This window comes from Notamacropus eugenii, chromosome 4 (assembly GCF_028372415.1).
Source record: "Notamacropus eugenii isolate mMacEug1 chromosome 4, mMacEug1.pri_v2, whole genome shotgun sequence".
In the NCBI taxonomy this organism is placed as follows: Eukaryota; Metazoa; Chordata; class Mammalia; order Diprotodontia; family Macropodidae; genus Notamacropus; species Notamacropus eugenii.
In genome coordinates, this window is record NC_092875.1 from 143,122,180 (window position 1) to 143,147,443 (window position 25,264).

General features: G+C 35.7%; 1 protein-coding gene across 7 annotated transcripts in view; it reads right to left on the reverse strand.

Annotated features, from left to right (window-relative positions):
- OXR1 (oxidation resistance 1) overlaps positions 1 to 25,264 on the reverse strand; it is a 588,329-nt gene that overhangs the window by 33,586 nt on the left and 529,479 nt on the right. For all 7 annotated transcript variants that reach the window (XM_072603288.1, XM_072603286.1, XM_072603290.1 and 4 more), the window contains 2 exons: positions 23,330 to 24,105; positions 2,423 to 2,591 (listed from right to left, as the gene is read on the reverse strand). In XM_072603288.1, coding sequence (XP_072459389.1) covers positions 2,423 to 2,591; positions 23,330 to 24,105 — 945 coding nt within the window. The remainder of the gene's footprint in view (positions 1 to 2,422; positions 2,592 to 23,329; positions 24,106 to 25,264) is intronic.

Below are 25,264 nucleotides of genomic sequence, written 5' to 3' on the forward strand. Positions count from 1 at the left end.
AGAGAGAGCAAAGGATATTCCTGTGGAGTCAAGACTGCTGCTCTCAAGGAGGTAGAACAGTCTAGAGTGAGGAGTGGAGGCAGGAATAAAGAGAGCATATCCAAGGGACCATGTGGAATAGTGGTCTAGACAATCACAAAAGAGGGTGGAGTAGAGGTATTTCCAAGGTGAGAAGGCTACTAGTAAGGAAGTAGAAAAGTCTGTAGGATGAAGAGTAGAGCTGGGAAGGCAAAGGAAGACTTACCAAATGATTAGATAAGTAGGGTGAGGGAGACGTGAGTGTGCTAAGATGCTGTTGAAGTTATAAACCTGAGATCATGGAAGAATGAAGGGGCTGGGCCTTCCATGCAATGAAGGGGCAAGAAGGATGGAATGGAGATAATGACTTCAGTTTCACAAAAGTTCGGTTTGAGATCGCTCTGATACATCTAACTTGAAATGTCCATGGGAATAACTCAAGGTTGGATTTTGGTAGGGATAAGTGGTATAGGATAAGGGGAGAGGGACTCAGGACAAAAAGATGTGTCTATCTATATATATTGCTATGTATGATTATCAAAAGAAAGAGATATTCTAACAGATTATTTTATATTAGTAAGAATTCACCCTTCTTCCAAACTTCCCAACTTCTCTCTAATCACCCATGTTTACAATCTCAATGCCAGCTTTTCCTTCTCACTCTATTACCTACATGTGCAATAAATTGCCTCATCTTGCCATTTGTATCTCAAAGCATCTTCCAAAAAGGTTCTCTTCTCTCTACTCACAGCTACTACACACTATTTCAGCCCCATATCACCTCTTTCTGGTGCAACAGCTTTCTAGTTAACTAGCCTCCCTGCTTCAATTCAACAAACATTTATTTAGCACCTACTGTGCATTACTGTGCTAAGCACCAGGGCAAAGTGATTGGATTCCTTAAGTGCAAATGTGACCCTGCCACTCCTCAATAAACTGAACAGCTCCTTATTTCCTTTAGGAACAAACAAAAATCGTCTGTTCGGCAATTAGAGACTTTCACAACTTGTCCCCAACCTGTCTCTCTAGCTTTACTATGTGTCACTGCTCTTACTCTCTCTATGGGATCTAGTTGATATGGCCTTCTTACTCTTGCTCATACATGGAACTCCTCTGATTTATGTGCCTTTGTATTAGCCATCCCCCATACCTAGAAGACACTCTTCAAATGTGACTCTTAAAATATCTAGATTCCTTTAAGATTAACCTCAAGGACCACCTTCTACATTAATCTTTTCCTGACTTGCAGCATATGCCCTTGGGAAAACTGTTTAACTACTCCGGAATTTAATATCTTCCTCTATAAAATAAGAGCACTCAACCAGATGATCCTAAGGAGGATACAATAGAGCTCAGTTTGAATTCCAGTTCTGCTACTTACTTCCTGTGAAATCTTAAACTAGACTATTTTCACAACTCTGAATCTGTTTCCTCATTTATAAACTGAAAGTACTGGGACAGATGAGCTCTAAAGTGTCTTTTAGCATTACATCCTACAACCCCTTTTTCCTCTAAGAATTTTGGAAGTATTTTTGTTTTCTTGACTTTTAAAATACAGAAAAAATTTTACTTAATTATTAATGTATCTAATTTTATATATTATGAAATCAGAAATGTTTAAGCACATTGCACTAAGAAGCAGAAAATGCAGATCATATTTCCATCTTTACTACTCTCCCCACCTCTCCCAGCCAAAAACGAACAAATAAATAACGTGTATAGTGTGCCTACTTTGGGGATCATGTGTTATATCCCACTACAGAATATTACTTGAGGGCAGGGATTGTTTCATTTATGTCTTTGTACCTCTAGCACCAGCACAATGTTTGTCACATTGCAGATACTTAATAAATGCTTGTTTATTGACCACAGTGTATTTATCATCCTGGGTTCTCAAAGATATGACAGTCCATAAAAACAGGGAAGACTTAAGCCCAGGGACAGTCCATGTTGCTGCCCTAGATCTAGTCTAGCCTAAGCTCTTCATTATCAGTACTTCAAGGATTGAGTGTTCACCAATAGAGATTACAGCCTTCTAAATTCAATGGTCTTGTGAGTCACTGTCCTGAAAAATTCACCACATAGTCAACTTGGGTACAAGCTTCTCCGAAATAAGATAAGCTGATATTTTGATCACACACACACACACACACACACACACACACACACACACACATCACATGGTCAAGTTTTTCAGTTTCAGAAAGCTAAAAGATAACTTATTAAGTTGTAGTAGGATGTCAATATTCTTTAGGAGAATGAACATCCTCACTAATGAAATCACAGATACTTGGAATTACTTAACCTAGAGATTTAATTTGGTTCTAGAATGCTATGGGTACTCTCTATTACTGTTTTAATAATTGGAGGAATACTATAAGTCTGTTAGTGAATCTTGCCTTACCTTTCCTGTGGCACAGCAAACCAATATTCATGTTTCTTATCTCTCTGTGCATATTGTTGCATTGTGGCACTTGCTTGGGATACAAATGTTTTTCTCATTGGTTTTCCAACTCTAAGACATAAGAATTTATGCAATCGATGTCTTCTCTTTTCTTTTAAAAAACCTGATCCTATAATTGAGAAATAAACAAGCTTTTAAGTCCAATGATCTCACAAAATTTATTCAATTTGGGGAAAGGGGAGCAGAATAGTAGTATTTCATCACCAGTAATACCTGTTAAATGGCATTTATGTAAAGAGAACTCCCAAGTAACTGGCATTATCAAAATTCACAGATACAGGTCACCAAGTCCACAAAGATGACCAAAGACCTACATTTTTGTATTCAAAAGCAGTCTGAAGCCAACAGATAAAATAAAAAATGCTCATTCCAACAAAAGGGTGAGAAACAAACAAGGCAGAGTCTTTTCACACTCATCCCCACCTGCATGACCTTAAATGGAACTCAGAAAAATACAAAAAAATGGGTATTCAATACAAACTATCACATAATGGAAAATGGGATTCTTTGCAGTATGTAAAAGCTCTGCAAGATATAATTCTAAACTGATTTGGTAATTTCCCTCTACCTTCTAGATTTAAAAATAAATACCAGAAAAAAAAAATATATGTTTTGGTTTGGTTTTAAACCCACAAGCTTGGGTGCATGGGTACAGGTATGTGCATGTATACAACTTTTTTTCAAAAAATCACTGAAAACAAAACAATTCCCCAACAACTTCCTGCTCCAGGTATTTGGGGTATCGATTTCATAGATTAATAAGCCTACAATATTCTCAACTTTCAGGGCAATATATTTAAAAACTATTTACACAACCAAAGATATAAATGTTTTATTCATAGTCAACTGAATGTCTATTTGCTGAACATTTCAGTTAGCCAAAGTTTTAAAATATTAAATATATATACAACACCAACCATTTTTAAACATATTACAACACCTCTTCTTTTTCCTTGATATTTTCATATTCAATTATGCAGCAGAATGGATAAAATGGATCCTCTTTCACATACTTAGCTGTTAGCATGTTGTTAGACGACCCTATGCAAGTAACTTAAGATCTAAGCCTCCATTTTCTCATCTGTAAAATTGGGATAATAGCAGCACCTACCCCACAGGGATGTAGTAAGGATTAAATATAATATGTGTACATGTATGTATAAATATGAATACACCCACATACACACACAATATGTATGCGTAAAGAAAGCACTTTGTAAACCGTAAAATGCTACGTGTTAGCTGCTATTAGCTATTATTTTAAAACTAAAGAGAAGGGCAGCTGAATATTGATTCTTCCTATATATTATCATTAAGAAAATCTTTCTACAGATATAAAAATAAACACTTCACATATATTTGATCTTTAAAGTGCCTGTTGGCTTTCAAAGGTAGTCTCAGAAACTTTCTAGCTATACGACCTTGGGCAAGTCACTTAACCTCTGTTTGCCTATGGATCACTGCCTAGTCATAGCAGAGGGGTCTGAGTAACTTGAGGAAACTACGAGCTATGCCCTGTAGGGCTACCCAAAATGGACAGATCATAGTGGAGAATTCTGACAAAAGGCAATACACTGAGAGGGGAAATGGCAAACCACTCCAGTTATCTTTGCCAAGAAAACCCCATGAAGGGGGACAGAGCCAAGATGGAGGAGTAGAAGTACGGACCTGTAGAAGCTCTCCCCCATAACCCACAAAATACCTGTAAAAAGTGACTCTAAACAAATTCCAGAGCAGCAGAAGCCACAAAATGACAGACTGAAAAGAGATTTCCAGCCCAAGGCAGCCTGGAATGCTGATAGGAAAGGTCTATCGCATGGGGCTCAGAGTGGAACACAGCCCAGCCTTGGTCAACTGGCACTGATAGGATTGGAGGAGGCTTCAGGGCATGGATTCACAGGCAGCAGCTAAGGTTTCCAGATTTCTCAACCCACAAACACCAAACACAGCTTCAAAGGTCAACGAGAAAGCTCTTTCACCTAGGTGAAAGGGGAAGTGAGGTCCACCCAGGCCCAGGGCGACAGTGGCCACTGTGGCAGCATCCGCTTTTGGAGCCCTGGGACTAAAGACCTTGGGAGAATCAAGTGGCTGATCTGGATCCCAGCCCTGAGTACTGGTCCTGGGGTGAGGAGGAGCTCTAGCATGGTAGACCTGGTGGTGACGATGGAGAGGGAACCCTACTCACAGATTCTGGGCAGAACAGAGTGCTTGTAGTTGCTCACAGATAAGAGCGCAGGCCAAGAGAGGAGTAAACTTCCCTTCCCTTCATTGTGCCACCTCAGAGGAACTGAGAACTTACAGGTCCCTAAAGTATACCCTTCACTTGACAAAGGACACAAAAGTCAAGCAACTGGCTGAGAAAATGCCCAAAAAAGGGGGGAAAAAATGAGACTATTGAAGGTTACTTTCTTAGTGAAAAGGTATTTTTTTCCATCCTTTCAGAAGAGGAATAACAAAGCATACCATGACATGAAGACATCAAAGTCATGGCTTCTACATCCAAAGCCTCCAAAATAAATATGGAATGGTCTCAGGCCACGGAAGAGCTCAAAAATGATTTTGAAAATCAAGTAAGAGAGACAGAGGAAAAATTGGGAAGAGAAATGAGAGCAATGCAAGAAAATCATGAAAAGTGAGTCAATAGCTTGCTAAAGGAGATCCAAAAGAATGATGAAGAAAATAACACCTTTAAAAATACACTAACCCAAATGGCAAAGGAGGTCCAAAAAGCCAATGAGGAGAAGAATGCTTTAAAAAGCAGAATTAGCCAAATGGAAAAGGAGGTTCAAAAGTTCACTTTAGAAAATAGTTCTTTAAAAATTAGAATGGAGCAGATGGAAGCTAATGACTTTATGAGAAACCAAGAGATTACAAAACAAAACCAAAAGAATGAAAAAATAGGAGACAATGTAAAATATCTCACTGGAAAAACAACTGATCTGGAAAATAGATCCAGGAGAGATAATTTTAAAATTATTGGTCTACTTGAAAACCATGATGACACAAAGAACCTAGACATCATCTTCCAAGAAATTATCAAGGAAAATTGCCCTGATATTCTAGAACCAGAGGGTAAAAAAGAAATAGAAAGAATTCACCAATCACCTCCTGAAAGAGATGTGAAAAGGAAAACTCCTAGGAAGTATAGCCAAATTCCAGAGTTCCCAAGTCAAGGAAAAAATATTACAAGCCGCCAGAAAGAAACAATTCAAGTATTATGGAAATACAATCAGGATAACACAGGATTTAGCAGCTTCTACACTAAAGGATAGAAGGGCTTAAAATATGATATTTCAGAAGTCAAAGGAGATAGGGTTAAAACCAAGAATCAGCTACTCAGCAAAACTGAGTATAATAGCTGAGAAAGAAAATGGAATTTCAATGAAATAGAGGACTTCCAAGATTCTTGCTGAAAAGAACAGAGCTGAATAGAAAATCTGACTTTCAAATACAAGAACCAGAGAAACAAGAAAAGTTAAGCACAGGAAAGAGAAGCCTTAAGGAACTCACTAAAGTTGAATGGAGGAATCTACATGGAAAAATGTTATTTGCAACTCATGAGACCTTTTTCAGTATTAGAGTAGCTAGAGGGAGAGTGTGTGTGTGTGTGTGTGTGTGTGTGTGTGTGCGCGCGCGTGTGTAGGTGGGTATGGGTATACATGTATGTGTATATATGTATAGGGATGTATGTGTACATGGATGCATGCATATATATGTGCATATACACATACACACGGACAGAAGGCACAGGGTGAGCTGAATATGACGGGAGAAGACCTCAAAAATAAAATAAAATTTACTGCTGAATGGAATGTAGTAGGAGTAAGAGAAAGGGAGAGGTAAAATATAGCAAAGCACCTCACATAAAAGGAAAGAAAGAGCCTTTACAATGGAGGAGAAGAGGGGGGAGATGAAAGGAAATAACTGAGCCTTACTCTCATGGGATTTAGTTTAAGAAGGGAATAACACACACTCATTTGGATATGGAAATCTATTTTACCCTGTAGGAAGGCAAAGGGGAAGGGGATAGGAGAGGGAAGATAATAGAAGGGACATCAAATTGAGGAAAGGGCTAATCAGAAGCAAACACTATTGTGGTAGTAGAAGTCAAGGGAGAGTTTTCAGGTAGACCAATGATGTGATTAGTCTTTTACAGCATAACTATTATGGAAGTGCTTTGCACTGTTACACATCTATGACCTATATTGAATTGCTTGTTTTCTCAATGAGGGTGGCTAGGGAGGGAGGGACAGAATATGGAACTCAAAGCTTTAAGAATGAATGTTAAAAATTGCTTTAGCATGCAACTGGAAATTAAGCTATACAGACAAAGGAGTACAGAAATCTATTCTGCTCTACAGGAAAATAGAGGGGAAGGGGGATGGAAGAAGGGTGGGTAATAGAACGGAAGACAGATTGCAGGAAGGGGTGGATGAAGTGCAGCTGTCCTGGAGTGGGGAGAGATGGGGAGAAAATTTTGAATTCAAACTCTTGTGGAAGTGAATGTTAAGAACTGAAAATAAATAAATTATATATTAAAAAAAAAAGAAATAAAAAAAGAAAATCCCATGGACAGAAAATTCATAGGGTCATGAAGAGCTGACCACAACTGAAAAGACTAAACAAATAAACAGCAATTATTCTCATTACCCATATAATTTAAGGTACATCTATTTCAATACCTCTCTCACACACACTTTGTATAAACACACAATTTATGTCATTTATATTACATGGTCAATCAAGAGTCAGTAAACACTGGAATATGTATAGGAGATTTTTATCTTCTTTTAAAGTTTTAGACTTAGAGCTTCAAAATCTTTGGTTCTGGATAAGCCTGAACAATTTCAGTGCTGTTCTGTGTGATTGGAAAAATATTAGAATCGGCCATGTGGGAGGGAAAAGAGGTAATTTTAAAGAGGACAGAAGTTACTTGAACCAGCACAGAGTAGTGAAGGACAATTTTTCCCAGTTAGTGACTGCATCTGATGACTGCCTGCTATTTATTCTGGCACTATGGAGTACATTAAGTCACATGTGAAATGTATTGTTAATAATAACATGTGCATAATGCTCTGCAAACCCTAAAGTTCTATATAAACACCAGCATTTTTGTTGTTTAAATTAAGAAAATGTTTTAGGAAGGACTCATATTATTTTGCTTCTAGTTATGACACATACTAACTAGATAGTTTCACTACCAGTCATATTGAAAAGCAGAAAATGTACAGAGCAAAAAATACGCAGGGGTATTCTCTAACTGATAAATGGTCTAAGGATAAGAACAGGCAGTTTTTAGAGGAAGAAATTAAAGATATCTATAGTCATAAGGAAAAATGCTCTAAATCACTATTGATTAGAGAAATGAAAATCAAAACAATACTTAGGTAGCACATCACACCCATCAGATTGGCTAGCATGACAAAACAGGAAAATTGTAAGTCCTGGAGAACATTAATGCATTGCTGGTGGAGTTGTGAACTGATCCAACCATTTTGGAGAGCAATTTGTAACTATGCCCAAAGGGCTACAAAAATGTGCATACTCTTTGACCCAGTAATACCACTTCTAGGGCTGCATCCCAAAGAGATCATATAAATGGGAAAAGGACCCACATGTACAAAAACATTTATAGCAGCTCTTTTTGTGGTGGCAAAGAATTAGATGTTGAGGAGTTACCCATTAACTGGGGAATGGCTGAACAAGCTGTGGTATATGAATGTAATGGAATTCTATTGTGCTATAAGACATGATGAGCAGTAGAACTTTAAAAAAACCTGAGAAGACTCAATGAACTGATGCTGAATGAGGGGAGCAGATCCAGAGAACATTGTACAGTTACAGTCACATTGACTAACTCTGATAGACGTGGCTCTCCTCAGCAATGCAAGGTTCTAAGACAACTCCAAAAGACTCACCATGGAAAATACTGTCCACATCCAGAGAAAGAATTACAGAGTCCGAATGTAGATAGAATATTATTTGTGCTTTTTTGTTTTGATTTGTTTCCTCTTTCTCATAGTTCATTCCATTGGTTCTAATTCATCTTTGCAATGTGACTAATGTGAAAATATGTTTAATGTAAATGTACATGGAGAGCCTATATTGGATTACATGCCACCCTGGGGAAGGGGAGAAAATTTAGAACTCAAAAACTTGTAAAACTGAAGGGCTGTAAACCAAAAATGAACAAACAAACAAATAAATAAATATTTAGAGGTGACATCTAACCTGATTTTTTAATTCTCAAAATGGTAAATAAATGGAAGGCAACATGCACATTATCCTAAAAATCAAACTTCTGAAAAGGGTATGAACCCTGGGGAACAGCTTCATTCAAATCCTTCACAGAAGCAAAGAACCAAAAGAAAAACTGGTAAACTTTCGAACAGGACACATGCCAGAATTCTATATCCCCCAATATTTTATCTACACCTACGCTATATTTAAAGGGGATTGATATTCACAATGATTATCTTGAACCATTAGAAAAATATTAAATTGTGTTCTGTAATTTCTTCTTAAGAAGGCAAAGAATAATATGGCAGATTTTAAGTGGCTTTCCATCAAAAAAAAAAAAAGACCTCTTGAAAAGTCTCCAAGCAGTTTAATAGTTAATGACATGAGATAACAGAAGTATTACCGTAAAAAACATAAACCTTTGGCCTAAATAAAAATAAAGAAAAATAATTTTTGGCCTAAAAGCTGGTTTTATAAAGCCACAGATTAACTGAACTCAAGAAATATGAATTTCGATGATATTTACACATAATATGTAATGTCCTACATTAATAGTCCATTTTATTTTTAAGAAAAAAATCAGAAATTTGTTCAGTCAGTTTAAATTATTACAGATATAATGAAAATTTCATAGGAAACTAGTACAATAGTTAGAAGTTTTTTGAGAGACTATAGTTTTGATAATCCTTAGTTACTTCAAAAATGGATCTTTTTTTCCTCTTAGTAACCCAAGAAATCCTACCTCTTAGACAATTTAAAAACAAATATTGATGATTCTAGCTATAGTCATAATTCAAGGAACTCTGCATGACAATTCATGAATAAATAAATCAAAAAGCAATTGTTAAGTACCTACTAAATACTTGACTTTAAACAAGGTACAGGGGATATAAATATAAAATTTAAACTTCCAGCGTATTTGGAGAGACACATAAGTGGCCAGGGAAGGGAGTTTGGGTCTATAGAATTACATGGATAGTGAAAGGGTCATTAAGTGGCAATTGCCATGCCCTTTCCAGAAATACTGCAGCCATTCATTTGACTGATTACTACTTCCAAAGCAAGAGGTGAAAGTCAAGGGTGGAATCAGGTTGTTTTTGCCTCTCCTAACTTTTAAATGTATTAGCACTTTGGAAATCAACTGTACATCTATAGGCACTCCATACCCAGGTCTCTATGATCTTCATGTTTCAATAAATTAAATAGGAAAATTAAAAGCAACGTTCAAGTTCACCTAATGGCAAAAATAAAATTGTATCTTAATGCGACAAAGCAAAAGCAAAGATGTCAAAGTGAATCTGGCAAGGAAAATGGTCATAATTCCATATTCTACCTCTTACACGCAAAAATCTGCTTACTTCTGATAAATGATCAATCACTAAACATTTATTAAGGACCTGATTTATGTCAGGGACTGTGTTAGGCTGAGGACTCAAAAATAAAACATTCCATGCCCTGCAGGAGCTTTTACTCACTCACAGAGGCACACAGGTTGGTCAGGGATACCCATAATGGGAAAATCCAGTTCAAGGTTATCCCATAGCCTAAGAACATAAAACAAATTGGCTTCTTTTTAGTTTGGACCTAAATCTAGTTATTTAGAGGAAAGATTAACAGTGACCTGAGGTCTGACAGGTCAAAACTAGTACTCCAGGGTCATCTTTAGGTATATTGGAACTCTACCATGTGGACTTCTGTATTTACAGGCACACCTGCTTGTCATGAAGCTTTGGAGGATTATAGGTTAACAGAGATGCATCTAGATGAAAAGAACAGAGAGAGACATAAAAGGCATGTATTCTACATAAAACTTACCCTCAAAGTTGAGTATGTAATTATAGTCAACTCAATTATTCTTATGCCAATTATGGCCTTTGGTTTCTCTTCTTGAATTTTTTAAATCTACCCTTTATTTCACTATTTAGGGATGCTACAGCTTGGAAAATAAGTTTCAGGCTCAAAGAAATGTATTTTACATAGGAATAACTCAGTAAGGGTTGAATTTATTAGAAGTTGGTGAGCAGAGATGGAGAATTTTAAAAAGATGAAATATAAAATTAAGGTTTTTCCATTTCTTGTTGTTTGGCTAAAGAATTGGTTTGAGAGGCATGTAAAAATACTAATCAAAATAAGATTTAGGATATCTATTTCAACTACCTATGTGATTTCCTGCTTAGAATTATTAAGCATAATAAAAAGTAGCTATTACTATTTACTTGATTTCATTCTTGAAACTGATATGCTTTCCTATAATGCACAAAATAATAGGGAGGAATTTTGTAGATTATTGAAGTCTAAAAGAGAGCAGACAGGAAGGAGGACTTGATGTTAACTAGACCCAACCTGAAGTTAGAAATGCTCAAAATAAATCCCTTTAGTTTTCCTTCTCTAATTCTTTTTAAAAGAAAAAACTATAAAAGATTGAATACTGTTTTTATAAGTTTTTAGTATCTCCCAAATACACTCTTTAACATCTTACTTTTAATTCTAACTTCTTAAAATGAATCATAAAAACTTTCTGCATAACATGGGCTCTGAGTTTTAAATAAGCTGTGCTCATCCTACATGGTAAATGCTTTTTTTTTTTCCTTGAATAATTAGTTACTTGGCAAAACTATCTAGCTACTGAACACAAAGTAGAGTAGATCTTTGTTCTCAAAATGCTTACATTTATTTTAGTAAATGTATCAGCTAAAACCAACTAAATGGATTAGAACAGATAGCTTCTGAATTCCTTTCAACAATAACATCCGGTAACATTTTTCATTATGCTTTTAATTTTTAGAAGGTATGTGAAGGGGCCACCTATCTTTTTAGGACAGGCACAAGTTAATTTCCATCAGAATAAAGTAACTTTGGGGCAGTGGATAGAGAGGTTTAAATCTGGCCTCAGACACTTACTAGCTATGGGACTCTGGGAAAATCATTTAACCTTGCTTGCCTCTGTTCCTCATCTGTAAAACGAACTGGAAAAGGAAATGGTAAACCACTCCAGGATCTCAGCCATGAGAACCTCAAATGGGGTCATGAAGAGTCAGATATAACTGAACAGATGAACAACACACTAACTTCAGAGTTAGAAGGTATCTCAGAAGCCCTACAATCCAAACTATCTGAACAGGACATCCCCTTCTACAATATGCTTGGTAAGTGGTCATCTATGCTGTATTTGGAAGACCTCAAGTGAAGAAAAACAACTACCTCTTGAGATACCCATCTTCTTTGTGACAGTACAATTTGTGGAAGTTTCTCTAGACATGTCTTAATCTGCCTCTCAGCAACATAGATCCAAACAGAAGAAATCTAATATCACTTCCATAAAAAGGCCTTCTGAATACTTGGAAGATGACAAAAATGTCTCTCCCAAGTTTTTTCTTCTCTAAGCTAACCATTTTCAAGTGTTTCAGCTGATCAGGATTACCTTCTTCTGTATGTTCTCCAGTTTATCAATACCTTTTTCTTTGCACAAAATTCAACACAATATTATAGCTGTATACAGATATGAGTATACAGGTTTCCAAATAAAATATTTTCAGATGTACGTATTTATTTATAACTTGTTTTCACTGTTTCCATAGTTTTACATTAAGTCAACAGACTTTGAGCACACAAAATGCAATGATTTATCTTTAGTTTTATGACTAACTTTAACTGCTGTAGCACAAAAGATAAATTATAACTGGGCACCTTTTTTTGTTCGGTACAAGCCTGCCCTTAGTCTTAGATCAAACTCTCTTTGGAAAGCAAGCACAAGTTTTCATGAAGCCAAGAATAAATAATCCCAAAATATGACAATTCTTGATCAACCCTTAAGAAAAGTTTACAGGTAAGGGGTCAAGAAAGCTATCTGGCCCTACAGGACAAAAGAGAAGACGGAGACAAGGGCAGAGAGGGAAGGTAGAAGAGAGAGCAGATTGGTCACAGGGGCAATTAGAATGCTTGGGTTTGGGGGGGGGGGGGGAGAAAAGGGGAGAAAATTTGTAACCCAAAATGTTGTGAAAATAAACGTTAAAAGTTAAATAAATAAATTAATTAAAAAAAAAAGACTTATATTCAGCCCCCCAAATCTCTTTTTCTGGTTGAACATTCCCCAGTTCTTCTAACTCATCCTTTGGTTTTGGGTCCCTCATCATCCTAGTTGCTCTGTTCTGAAAAGATTCAGGCTTGCCAATGTCCTTCCTAAAATGTGGTGCTGAGAAATGAACAAGGTACTCTAGATGTTGTCTGATGAAGACGTCTGATGAGTTCTATTAATGTAGCTTAAATTGCATTATTTTTGACAACAACACACTACTGACTCATACAGATATTCTAGTGTACTAAAAATTCCAGGTCTTTATTATATGAACTGTCTTCCTTATTCTCTTGTTGACTTTTTTTTTTAAAGTACAGAACTTCAGATTTATAAATCTTAAATTTTATTTTGCTAGTCTTAACTTGTCTTCTAGTCTGTCAAATCTTTTTGAGTCCTGGTTCTGACCACCCATTGAATTAGTTATCCCCAGCTTTGTGTTATCAGCAAATTTCTAGGTGGCACCATGGATAGGGTGGTAGCCCTGGAGTCGGCAAGACCCAAGTACATAATATTTATATGTGGTTTTCTGAGGCAATATGGGCCCACAGGGATCTTCAGGTACACTGTAATGGTCCCTATTTTTATTTGAGTTTGAGACCACTGAGTAGCTGTGGCTGGAAAAATTGTTCACCTGACAGTGGTCAGTTCTCTAGAACTGAACCTAACCAGATTGGCCTTTGGAGAAGAGGCATATGATCCATTGCTAGAACTGTACTGAGATTTTTTCCAGCTTGGTAGACTGAGTTACCAGGGCTTGAACTCTGTTTTGAGAACTTAATGTTTCCTTCATGCCAAAAAGAGGCACTGGAATAGGATTTTGGTGGAAGACAAGTCTTCTACCCCTTTACTAAGAAAAAAAAAAGGAAAAAGCTTCACATGTTAGGGTATTCTCAGTGAATCAGTGCTGGTCCTTACTGATTGCTGCTTTCCTGGTTTACGTGCTCAAAAAACTGTTCAAAGACAAATCTGTTCTAGGGATTAATCTAGCTGTGTCACTTTCAGCACATCACTTTACTCTTGGGTTTTAGTTTCCTTATTTGTGAAATGAAAAGTATGGATCAGGTCATTGTTAAGGGCTCTTCAGTGAGAAGTCTTTAAGCAAAAGCCTGAATGACCATGTGCTAGTTATGCTGTGGAGCGGATTTCTATTGGATGAGATGATCTTAGAGGTTCCTTTCAATTCTGTGTCTCCAACCTGTAAGCTGCATTAGTCCAGAGTTTTTGGATTCTATTCTGTCCTTTTTGGGAAAATATTTGGACATCTTCCAACTTCCATCATCCAGAGATGATCAGCAACCATTCATAATTTTTTCCGCATGTTATTTCATTTAACTGGACTATAATTTGCCTGTGTGTGGAGATTTGAACTCCAGAGATTTGAACAATGGAGACTAAAGCAGTTTGATAATAGGAACTGAGTCATTTCTTAGGTCTGTTATCTATTAATACTGTATAATCTGCCATAACCCATGATCTTGTTTGGAGAATAAACTAAAGAGATTTAAAAAACTTTAAAAAAAAAAAAAAGAAAAGTTTACAGGAGTGGAAGATACATATGAATCGAACAGCTTTTTTCCTAGATTATTTTGGTTCAGTTGTAAGAGGACTGAGCTTCAAATATTTTACATTCTATAAATTTAAATATGCTTTGGAGGCCACCATGAGGTCAGGTGGAAGTTGGGTGAATTCTTGCTGATAGTTAAATTATCAGAACAGACTGAGAAAAGAAATATCTGCCAGAAGGAACACTGTAGCCAGAAATTCCTGGATCGATAACATCAAAGTTTCTTAGACAAACTAGTTGGGGATAATGGAAATCCAATCCAATCCTTTAACACAAAGCACTCTGTGATAAATATGATAGATAGAAAGACTGGCAAATTCAGAATCTGAAGAGTTAACTGATGAGCTGTAAGACCTTTATCACTTAGCTTTTCTGGGACACAGGTGTGCTTGCGTGTGAGTGTGTGTCTCCCCTGCCTCTTGTACATTGCTTCTTTCTACCTTGGTCGCATCAAACGTATACACCCATGTTCTCAAATGCCAATAGCAATATTGGAGTGATTTTCTTTAAAAAAAAAAAAAATCGTCATGCCTTTTGTTTTTACATCACATTAATTTATACTATTCCTCTGCCTGACTGAACCTTCTCTTGTAACAAGGGAAAATAAAGAAAAATATCTACAAGAGAGGATAACAAATAAGATGCTCAGTCCTACTAATCCCTTTGGAGTTGGGGCATGGTTCACTGAGGGTAACAATGTTTCATTATTCGTTGACCAGGACCTTTAATGGTTTTTCAGTTACTCAGTGTTGAACTTCCTTTGACAGATCTTTTCATTTAGAATATTCCACTAATTTATAAGTTTGCAGAAATTTTCCAATATAGGGGCACCAGCTGGTGATTGTAAAGAGAGAGATAACTGATATGAATATTTCTGCCTATATTGGACCTTTGTTTCCAACTTCCTTGGTGGATATGCCTATTAGCTGGGTAAAAGGGTTCGGCTAAGTTAGAATCTTCGCCTGCCTAATTTCAAACTGGTATCTCAAAGGACTGGACCACTTCAATTTTACTAGCAGTGTGTCTATTTCCCCATAGTTCCTTTAATAATGGTCATTCCTACATTTTGTCATCTTTGATAGTTTTGATGCAGTTGAAACATTAAGAATTACTTTAATTTGCAATATCTTATTGTTTGAGCATATTTCCATGTGGTCATTTATGCTCTGCAAGTCTTTTAATCTGTTCATGTTCTCTGATTAAGAATGGCTCAGATTTTGGTCAATAATTTTTGAATAAAAAAAAACTTCTCACTGTAACATTTCTTCAATTTCTATTTTAACAATTCAGAAACTTTAAAGTTTAGGTTTGAGTGGGATAGGTTTAGTGAAGACTTCTCAGATTGTAGTTCTTCTCCCAGGGGTGAGGTAAGACGGAGAGGCTCAAGGTTACTATATTTTTAGAACAGAATAATTCCATATAAGGATATAAAACTGTGTAGTACATTAGGGTCTCAATGATTGGATAAAGTTTACCTAATTCTTCAATGTCTTCATTTCAAAAGGGATTGGTTAGATTTTGTGTCTAGAATGTAAGATCATAATCTCAGCTAATGAGAATGATGGTCAGTGGGGGGGGAGGGACTTGCGTTAGAGTCTACATAAATCACTGCCCTTTCTTTGTCTTCGGCTCTCCTACTCCAGGTGAACTGCTGTAGGATTGTCCAGATTCTCAAGAATCGAATAAATCTCTTTTCTGTCATCACTTTGAGAGGCCTCTGAGTAATTGATTTATGTAGGGACCTGAGCCATCCCACACAGGTTGGAAAACTGTCTATCTTCTCATTTATGATCTATCTCTTGTTCAGTTAAGAATTCTACCCCTAGACATAGTTGTGAAAGGTATCTGATCTTGCTCTCTTCTAGTTAAAAAATAGTTCCATAACCTTCTCAATTAATATTAATTTCTACTAATTTCTAGCTTACTGTCGCATAAGACACTAATCAAAACCAAATTTCTTTCCAAGTGCTTTCTAGTTTTCCCAGGAAGCCTTGTCAAAAGTCTTATCAGAAGTGCTCAACTGTTTGTTTTTTGCCTGCTTCTTATTCTGTCTACTGCTTATCCATTCTGTCCAAATTATCCTGCTTTTCTGTTTTTTATGCCCTACTGATTTCTAATATTGTCTGGGGTCTGGTAATGATTATCGTCATGATTTGTACTTTCTTCCTATTATTTCCCTCAAAGTTTAGATATTTTATTTCTGCATATGAAATTTGTTATTTTGTCTAATTCCATAAAGTATTCTCACTGGTAACTTAATAAATCTCTAAATTAATTTAGGCAGCATAAATTTTATTATTTTAATAGAATTTAACCATGATCACTGCAATTATTTAAGTCTGACTTTATTTTTGTGTAGTTGTATTTATTTTGTGTTAGATGGTAAATTCCCAATTTTTGCATTTTACAGTTATTTTGAATGAAATTTCTTTTTTTGGGGGGTAGTTATTAGTATAGTAAGTTCTGCTATAACTTGGCACATGCAAAATCATGTATCTGTTGTTGTTGCTTGGTTGTTTTTCAGTCATAACTGACTTTTGATGACCCCTTTTGGGGTTTTCTTGGCAAAGATACTGAAGCAAACACACTAGCTTCATGACCATGAGCAAGTCACTTGACCTCATAAAGCCGCAGTAAAATGCTTTCAGTACCAAGAGAGTTGTTGGGGAAATCAAACGAGAAAATGTACAAACTTTAGAGCACCATATAAATTTTAGCCATCATTATCACTGTTCTTTGATAACCTCTTCAGAGTTAAGAATTGTTCCCACACTGATGGGTTACCAGAAGTCCATTAAGTAATAAGTCACAATTTAAACAATGAAGGTTGTACTTCAAGATTATTATTATTATGGAATCAATGGATTTCACAGTCCAATGCTGACATTTTCTCTTTGACAACAAAGACTTCATTTGTCAAAACCACGAATGGTTCCCTTAATAGCTTCTTTAAAATACCTTGATCTTAGTTATCTATCAAATAATCCTTTCAACTATATAAACTTTGAAAATAGAATATTTTTGAAATAATATAACTGACATTGCTTAAAAATAAGCAAGCAGTATTGTAGTTTCAAACCTATACAGTTCAAACCTACATCTGGAGGGCAATATTATAGAATATAAAAAGTACTAATTCTGGATCTGGGTTCAAATCCCACCACCAACACTAACTGGGTAACCTGAGAAAGGGCCCCAATTTCCTTAACTGTAAAATGAGGGGTTGCCCTAGGAGGTCCCTTTTACTTCTACATCTTGCCTAAGTAAAAAGACACTATATCAGGAGTTCCTTGACCTTGTATGTACCTTGGACTAACTGCTTTGTTTCCCTAGTAAACATCTGTGAGAAGCTGAAGCATTTAATTAATGATTCTTTATTCAATCTTTAAAAATTGAGCACAAAAATTTACCAATACAAAAAATGGAATTGTTTCTCTGTTCCCATTATAGTTATTTACCATATTCAAATACTGAAATAATATCCTGCAGACTTGGTCAGTTGACCCTCTCCCCCCAAATAGGATACAAAGCCCCTTGGCCTATCCTTTCATATTGTATGAGCCACTGATTTTTTTTTTAAGAGAAATAGTATGTAACATATTAGGTTTCTCAATTTATTAAACTACTTTGTTCTCTCTGAGTCTCAAATATCTCATAAAACGTGAGCACGAATAAAAGTGCCTTTTTGCCCATTGTTAACTTCTTAATGCAGTGATATTGTGATCTTTATTTGTGTTATATGAAATGTCTTTCTACACCACTTTTCTTTAAAATGTGTTCTATGCAGTATAAGAACTTCAATGTATAAAGCACTTTAAGATTCACAAGGCATTTCAGAGTGGGAATTAAGATCCTCTGAATTAGTACATCTATTTTTTTTTTTTAAAGTAAGGAAAAATTTGGGAAAGCCAATATGGAACGCTGGAGGCACTATTTTGTTCAGCCTTTTAGCCTCATGACAATAATGTTGATAAAGAAAAACTTTGGAAATTCTATCAATTACTTAACCCTTTTTCATTTGGTAAATACTCATACTACTCGTAAGATGACATAAATTTACAGATGTTCCTTTCAAGAAATCTAAGTGGACTTCAATACAGAGTAAGGATTAAATACTTCATACTCTTTAATCTATGTAAATGGAGTAAAGCAACATTTCATTTAGACCTATGGAATTCAGAAATTCCATATTTCTGAAGTCAACTATGTTAAGCTATATTTTCCCATAGTAATGAAAATTTTCTTATCAATAAATCATGTGTTAATTACAAATGTTCCTACAAATGTAAAATGTTTTTACTAAAGGTCCTGTAGTACTTTTATTTGGCAACATTTTAATAGAAGTTAGTTCAACTAATAAGTATTCTGAAAGTGATGAAATGATATTCTAATAATCATACTTCAATACTTAAAAACAAAACAAAAAAGTGATCTCATTGGGGCAGCAATGGAAGGGGGAAGTACTTCTCAATTCATCACCTAGTAAAATTTTCTCCAAACTTAACCGGGCTGTGATTTAGACAACAGATATATGAGGTGTCATGAGATCTATAAATAAATTATTGTAGGACCTATCAGAACTAGTGTTCTTCTGGAATAGTCTTTGATAAACTTTACATTGAAAAAACACAGAAAGAATTTAGTGGAAGTCTGTAGTGGTTTTCCTATACAAATGGTATGGTTCTCCTATACTAAATTTTAATTAGTAAATCTCTATATAAGCATAATATCATTAGTGGTTTTGGGGAAATTGTGCAATACTTTCAACAATTTCAATGTTCTCCAGGCCAAAATAAATAAATAAACACTTAAAATGAAAATATTCTCTTGGTAATGATATATCATGAATCTTCAAAGACCACAACTCTGGAAGAATCAAAGTAGCAGGGGACCTGAAGGTAACTTTACGCAAGAGATACACAGTGGCTGCAACAACTGGGCTAGACCACATTTTCCAATGCTGATCTTTAGTGTGACAGGAAGAAGTAAGCTAGCCACGCGATGAGAGGGATTACATGATGGACAGCTTGAGTGTTTCACTGTACCCACAAAATGTGAAAAGATCTGACAAAGGGCAGTAGCACTTTGTGGAGATTCTCTCTCTACAGAGGGGCTTGGAAAGAAGAGAAGACAACAGTCGCTCTGAATGAGAGTGTGAATGGATGGTAATCTACATAAACATAACATATAAATTCATTAATGTACCAAGATATTGCCTACTACTAAGCCTCCAATGTCGTGCCTAAAAGACGGTCATATATGAACATAGGCAATGCAAAGAGAAGGCCTATATCCCCAACTGATAAATGTTCAAAGGATAGGAACAGGCAATTTTCAGAAGAAGAAATTGAAGGTATCTATAATCATATGAAAAAATGCTCTAAATCACTTTTGATTAGAGAGACGCAAATCAAAACAACCCTGAGGTACCACATCACACCTATCAGATTGGCAAACATGACAGAACAGGAAAATGATAAATGTTGGAGAGGATGTGGGAGAGTTGGAACACTAATTCATTGTTGGTGGAGCTGTGAGCTCATCCAACCATTCTGGAGAGCGGTTTGGAACTACGCCTAAAGGGCAACAAAAATGTGAATACCCTTTGACCCAGCAATATTGCTTCTAGGACTGTATCCCCAAGAGATCACAAAAATGGGAAAGGGTTCCACATATACAAAAATATTTATAGTAGCTCTCTTTGTGGTTGCCAAAAACTGGAAATCAAGATGATGTCCATCAAATGGGGAATGGCTGAATAAATCATGGTATCTGAATGTAATGGAATACTATTGCGCCATAAGAAATGATGAACAAGAAGACCTCAGAGAGGCCTGGAAAGACTCATGTGTTCTGATGCTCAGCAAAAGGAGCAGAACCAGGAGAACTCTGTGCACAGCAACGACCACAGTGTGCAAGACTTTTTTCTGGTAGACTTGGATCTTCATAACAATACAAGGACATAAAAAAAAAAAAAAATTCCCAATGGTCTCCTAAGGCAAAATGCCTTCCACATTCAGAGAAAGAACTATGGAAATTCAATTGCAGAATGTAGCAGATCATTTGTGCATGTGTATATATATATATATATATATATATATATATATATATATATATATATATATATATATATATATATATATATATATGTGTATGTGTGTGTGTGTGTGTGTGTGTCTGTGTGTGTATGTGCATATTATGTTTTGGTTTGTCATATGATTTCTCCCATTTATTTTAGTTCTTTTACACAGCATGACTACAGTGAAAATGTATTCAATAGGAATGTATGTGTAGATCCTATATAGAATTGTATGTCATCCTGGGGAGGGAGGGGAGGTTGTGGGGGTTAGGTAGGGGGAAAAAAAATCTAAGTTTTATGGTAGTGATTGTAGAACATTAAAAATAAATAAAATGAATATATTAAAAAAATAAAATGATGAGTCTACTACTAAAAAAAAAAAAGAGAGAGAAGGCCTATACCTGCAGAGACAGTAAAGAAAAATTCTATCTACAGCTATTCAGTCAAGTCTGTCTAAAATTTTCTTTAATTTTTTTTCCCTCCTTTGATTTTGTTCTTTGTGGCCTCCCTTCTTCCCCCTCTGTCCATGCTCTGGTATTTCATATGGGGTTTTCTAAGAATCTCAGGGCAGTTTTAATCTATTACAACATAAAACTACACTGCCTCTTGGGATATCTTGGGCATTTGAGTTTCAAAGATACTTCCTAAGCTAACAGACTTAATTTTAAACCTTTAATCTTTTGGTTCTCCTATCTGCATTTACCGGTTCTCACTGCATATATATTTTTCCTCATGTCACTGAGGCTGAGTGACCACTGCTAGCCAACTTCTCACATATTGTATCTTTGTATACTGTCTTGCCCCCATCTCCCTACTATCTGGCTAACACAGTTCTGTAAGCCCTAAGTGTTTGCCATTTTAGTTTACATGTGCCTAGGTATAACATTCTTGGTGTGGAGACAGTACGTACTTAATAAATGCTTATCCACCAAATGACTGATACTAAAATGAATTCATGCCTTAAGTGGGCAGGATCATTTATACTACACTATATGTTATTTAAGGAAACAGCATCTGGACTGGAGAAAAGCAACACATTTCTACTACAGCTACTACTATTTTTAAATCACAGGAATTTTTGTGGATGACCAAGTAGCTGGTATAACCCTACCTCAGACTTTTTGTTTGTTTTTTTTACTGTTCTAGATAGAAAAAAACAACTCATCTTTGGAATGAGGTATTCAGACACAATAAATTTTTCTAAATTAAATCTACCAAATTCTACCTTACATTTTATCATGATTTCTTAGTAATAAATATAAATCCATGATACAAATGCAAAAATAATAGCCTTTTAAGACAGGTAACATCAGCAAAATTCAATTCAATTCAGTAAATACTTATTAAACTCCTACTATATGAAAGACACGGAGAGCTTAGGATACAAAAACAAAAAATAAAAGTAACCCTGCCATCAAGACTGAGTTCTACCTCCATTTTCAATAATAATAACAGTAGCTAGCATTGATAGAGCACTTTTAACATTTATAAAAGACCTGACCTGCTATTTCATTTGATCCTCACAACAACCTTGTGAGGTCCTATTATTATCCCCTTTTTGTAAATGAATAAAGTAGTTCCAGAAAGGCTAAGTGACTTACCAAGGACAACACAGCTAGTGTTTGAAGAAGCATGTGAACTCAGACATCTGTGCAGTCCTAAATCAAGAACTTAACTGTTAACTTCTTTCATTCAGATAACATTTATTTTCTTTCCCTCTTTAACTCCCTCATCTCCTACCTCTTTTCCAGTTTGGGAGTCAAATTAACACTGCTATTGCTACTACAATGTGTCAGTTCACTCCCTTATATTTAACAAGGCAAATATTCCTTCCTGTTCATGACTCCTCAATACAGGCTGTAGGGCCCTTTTAAAAGGCAAGCTCTGTGAGGACAAGGACTATCATCACCTTTATATTAGAATCCCCAGTGCATGGCACATAGTAAGTGCTTAATAGATACTTTTTCATTCACAAGAATATATGAGAATAGATAAGAAAGGTGCTAACAATAAAGGGAATCCTCTAATTAGCGTGTTAGAAAAAAAATTAGTTCTAGGCTAGCTATTTGCAACACTTAGGAAACCTGGAAAAAGTTTTCCATATTAGTCAAAAAAATTAATGAAGAGACCATGTAGCTGAAATACTGCATGTGTGCAATTAAAAATACAGTATCTGAAATGTTACTAATTAAATGAAACAGAAAAACAATAAAACTGAATAATAGTATTTATTTTGGATGTTAAGTAAAAAAAAAAAAAGCAGGTTTAGCTGAAGACAAAGAAAGCAAAAGACAGAGATTTACTGAGTTTCTAAGGAAATTTTGGGTCACTCTAAAGAGCAACCATAAGGGTGATAATTACTTAGATTATTTATCTAATTTAACCTTAAAAATGAACTTCCCTTTCTCGTGACGTGTGTGTGTGTGTGTGTGTGTGTGTGTGTGTGTGTTTGCTCCAGACTCAAAAGGAGCAGAGATTATTCTAAGTTGGATAACACTTGGAATGATAAGGTAAAAAAGAAGAGGGTTAGAGATTACTGTGTGTGTGTGTGCATGTGTGTGTGAAAAGATCACCTGAAATGGAATTAAGATATGAACATGAAAACACAGAGGGAAAGGAGAAAACACACAGCTGTAGGGGACCTTCCTAAGGGAGAAGAAAATTGAGCAATTCCCCATGAGCACTACTGGTACTATCATCAGCTTGTCTAGTGCCTAAGACAGCCATGTGAGTGTTTGGGTGCATTCATGTGCCCAAGGGAACACGTGCTTGGGGTGAGGAGATTAAGGGGGAAGAAGGCAGTATGTAATCTGTCATAAATGTCCAAAAGGTCCATGTTAATGTCTCTGGCATAAGCTAAATTAGCGTTAAGTAGACCAAAACACTTACCTTCTATATGTCCATCCGCAGGTGCTATTTTGTGCTTAATTTCTTTTTGTGACACCTGCTGAATATTTTCCCTTTGCTGTTTGGTTTGTTGCATAGTGTGACTTTTCCAGAGTTTACGTAGCTCTTCCACCTCTGTCTCAGAGTCCTGAGTTTGTTCCTTTCCTTGTTTTCCTTTGTTCACAGTTTCCTTTTTCTGAGATTCTGTGATTTCCCCAAAGTGCCTGTTTTCTTTCTCACTTTTCTGTCCTTCCACCGAATTCTCAGGAAGTGTAAAATCCTTGTTTGTGCTCAGATCGACCCCCATGTTATTTTCCTTATGGCACTGTGTTTCTTGTAAAGACTGTTGAGAGATGCTTGTACTTGGATCTCCTTCTTTTAAGGCTACTTCTGGATTGTCTAAATTTGTTTTATGACCTAGAGTCCCCACATCATGGGCAGGCTGTTCAATATTGCCTTTTAAGTTCTCAGGAGTAACAGTAGAATCTGGAATGACCGTTAAACACCCTGCACCAGCTTGCACAGTTTGGACAGATTCTGATGATGCACCGGAAGACTGATCTTGGCGTAGCTCATCAGAAGAAATGAGCTCCTCCCGTATTGGAGAGAGTTCTGATTCTGTGAACACATCTTCTGACAGAGACTCCTCGGTGCTCCTCGGGGCGGTGCTGGCGCTGTCATTCCCTGTATCCCGAATCCTTGTGTCTATGTCATCAGTGTTACTTCTTGTCATTTTCTTAAAATAGCAGAGATCTCTTACTGATAATTGGTCTACCTCTCTGTCAGCACACAAAAATAAAAGTTACTATACTTAAAAATATTTTCTATTTGTCTTACATAAACTTATCAAGGAATCGAAAACAATGAAAGGGTTTTATGACTATAAAATACATATCTTGACCTAATATTTAGAGGTCAACAAATTACAAAAATCAAAACTTTTATCCCTATCTTTTCAACCTAAGCCATGGGTAAATAAGTTAAATAAAACCTTTTCTCCATGTGTCCAGGAGAAATAACGTGTGCTCTAGGAGGCTATCTGCAAAATTACCTTCATATGCATACCTCCAAAATAACAACTAGAATACCAAGTTTTGAATGTTGGTGTAACTCTCAGGTGGTGGTCTGTCATTTAATAACAGCTAGAAAACTAATTAGATCAAAACATTTGGGCATATAAATATTTTGATACTTCAAAACATAACAGAATATTGAGACTTATTTGTTTAAATATAAGAATCAACTGGAATGGCTCAAATATCTTGGAATTTTCATTTTCTCTTCTTTTTTTATATAAGCAGCAGAAATGTTATTAAAGTTCATTATAATTTAAATAATATTATCAGTTAAGAGTTAAGTATTTAAGAAATACTATGAACAGATGCATTTATAAAAGCAAATAATCACAACCATCAATTTGTCAATTTTGTATCTTTGGATTTTCATAACCTACTTTGCTTAAAAAGTGATAGCTTAGAGAATCACATAATATAACCATCCGCAAGTACATTAATTTTACTTATGTCTAACCAAGCTAAATGATCAATAATAACTTAGAATATTAAATGTATTTTAAAACTTTATCTAGCAAACTACAGAAATGAAGATGGTTAATGGTACTTCATTAACTGCTCCCTCCAAATTATCCCGAGGTCAATTTACAAATAGCACTGTCTTTAGTGCCTAGTAACATGGATACAACTCCTGAGAGGAAAAATTAAAACACTAATTGTTGCAAATGAATCCCGGATGACCTTTCAACATTAGTAACATTCTGTTACTTAACAGTAAAAACTTTAAAGTTTTATAGAATCCTCAAGTTTTTGATCAGAAAAATTAATGCAACAGATTTTTTTTTACATGGGAGACATGTGAAAATTATTTAGAAGTAAATTGAAAACTAAGAGGAAAACACTCCAAATACCATGAAACAGCTGT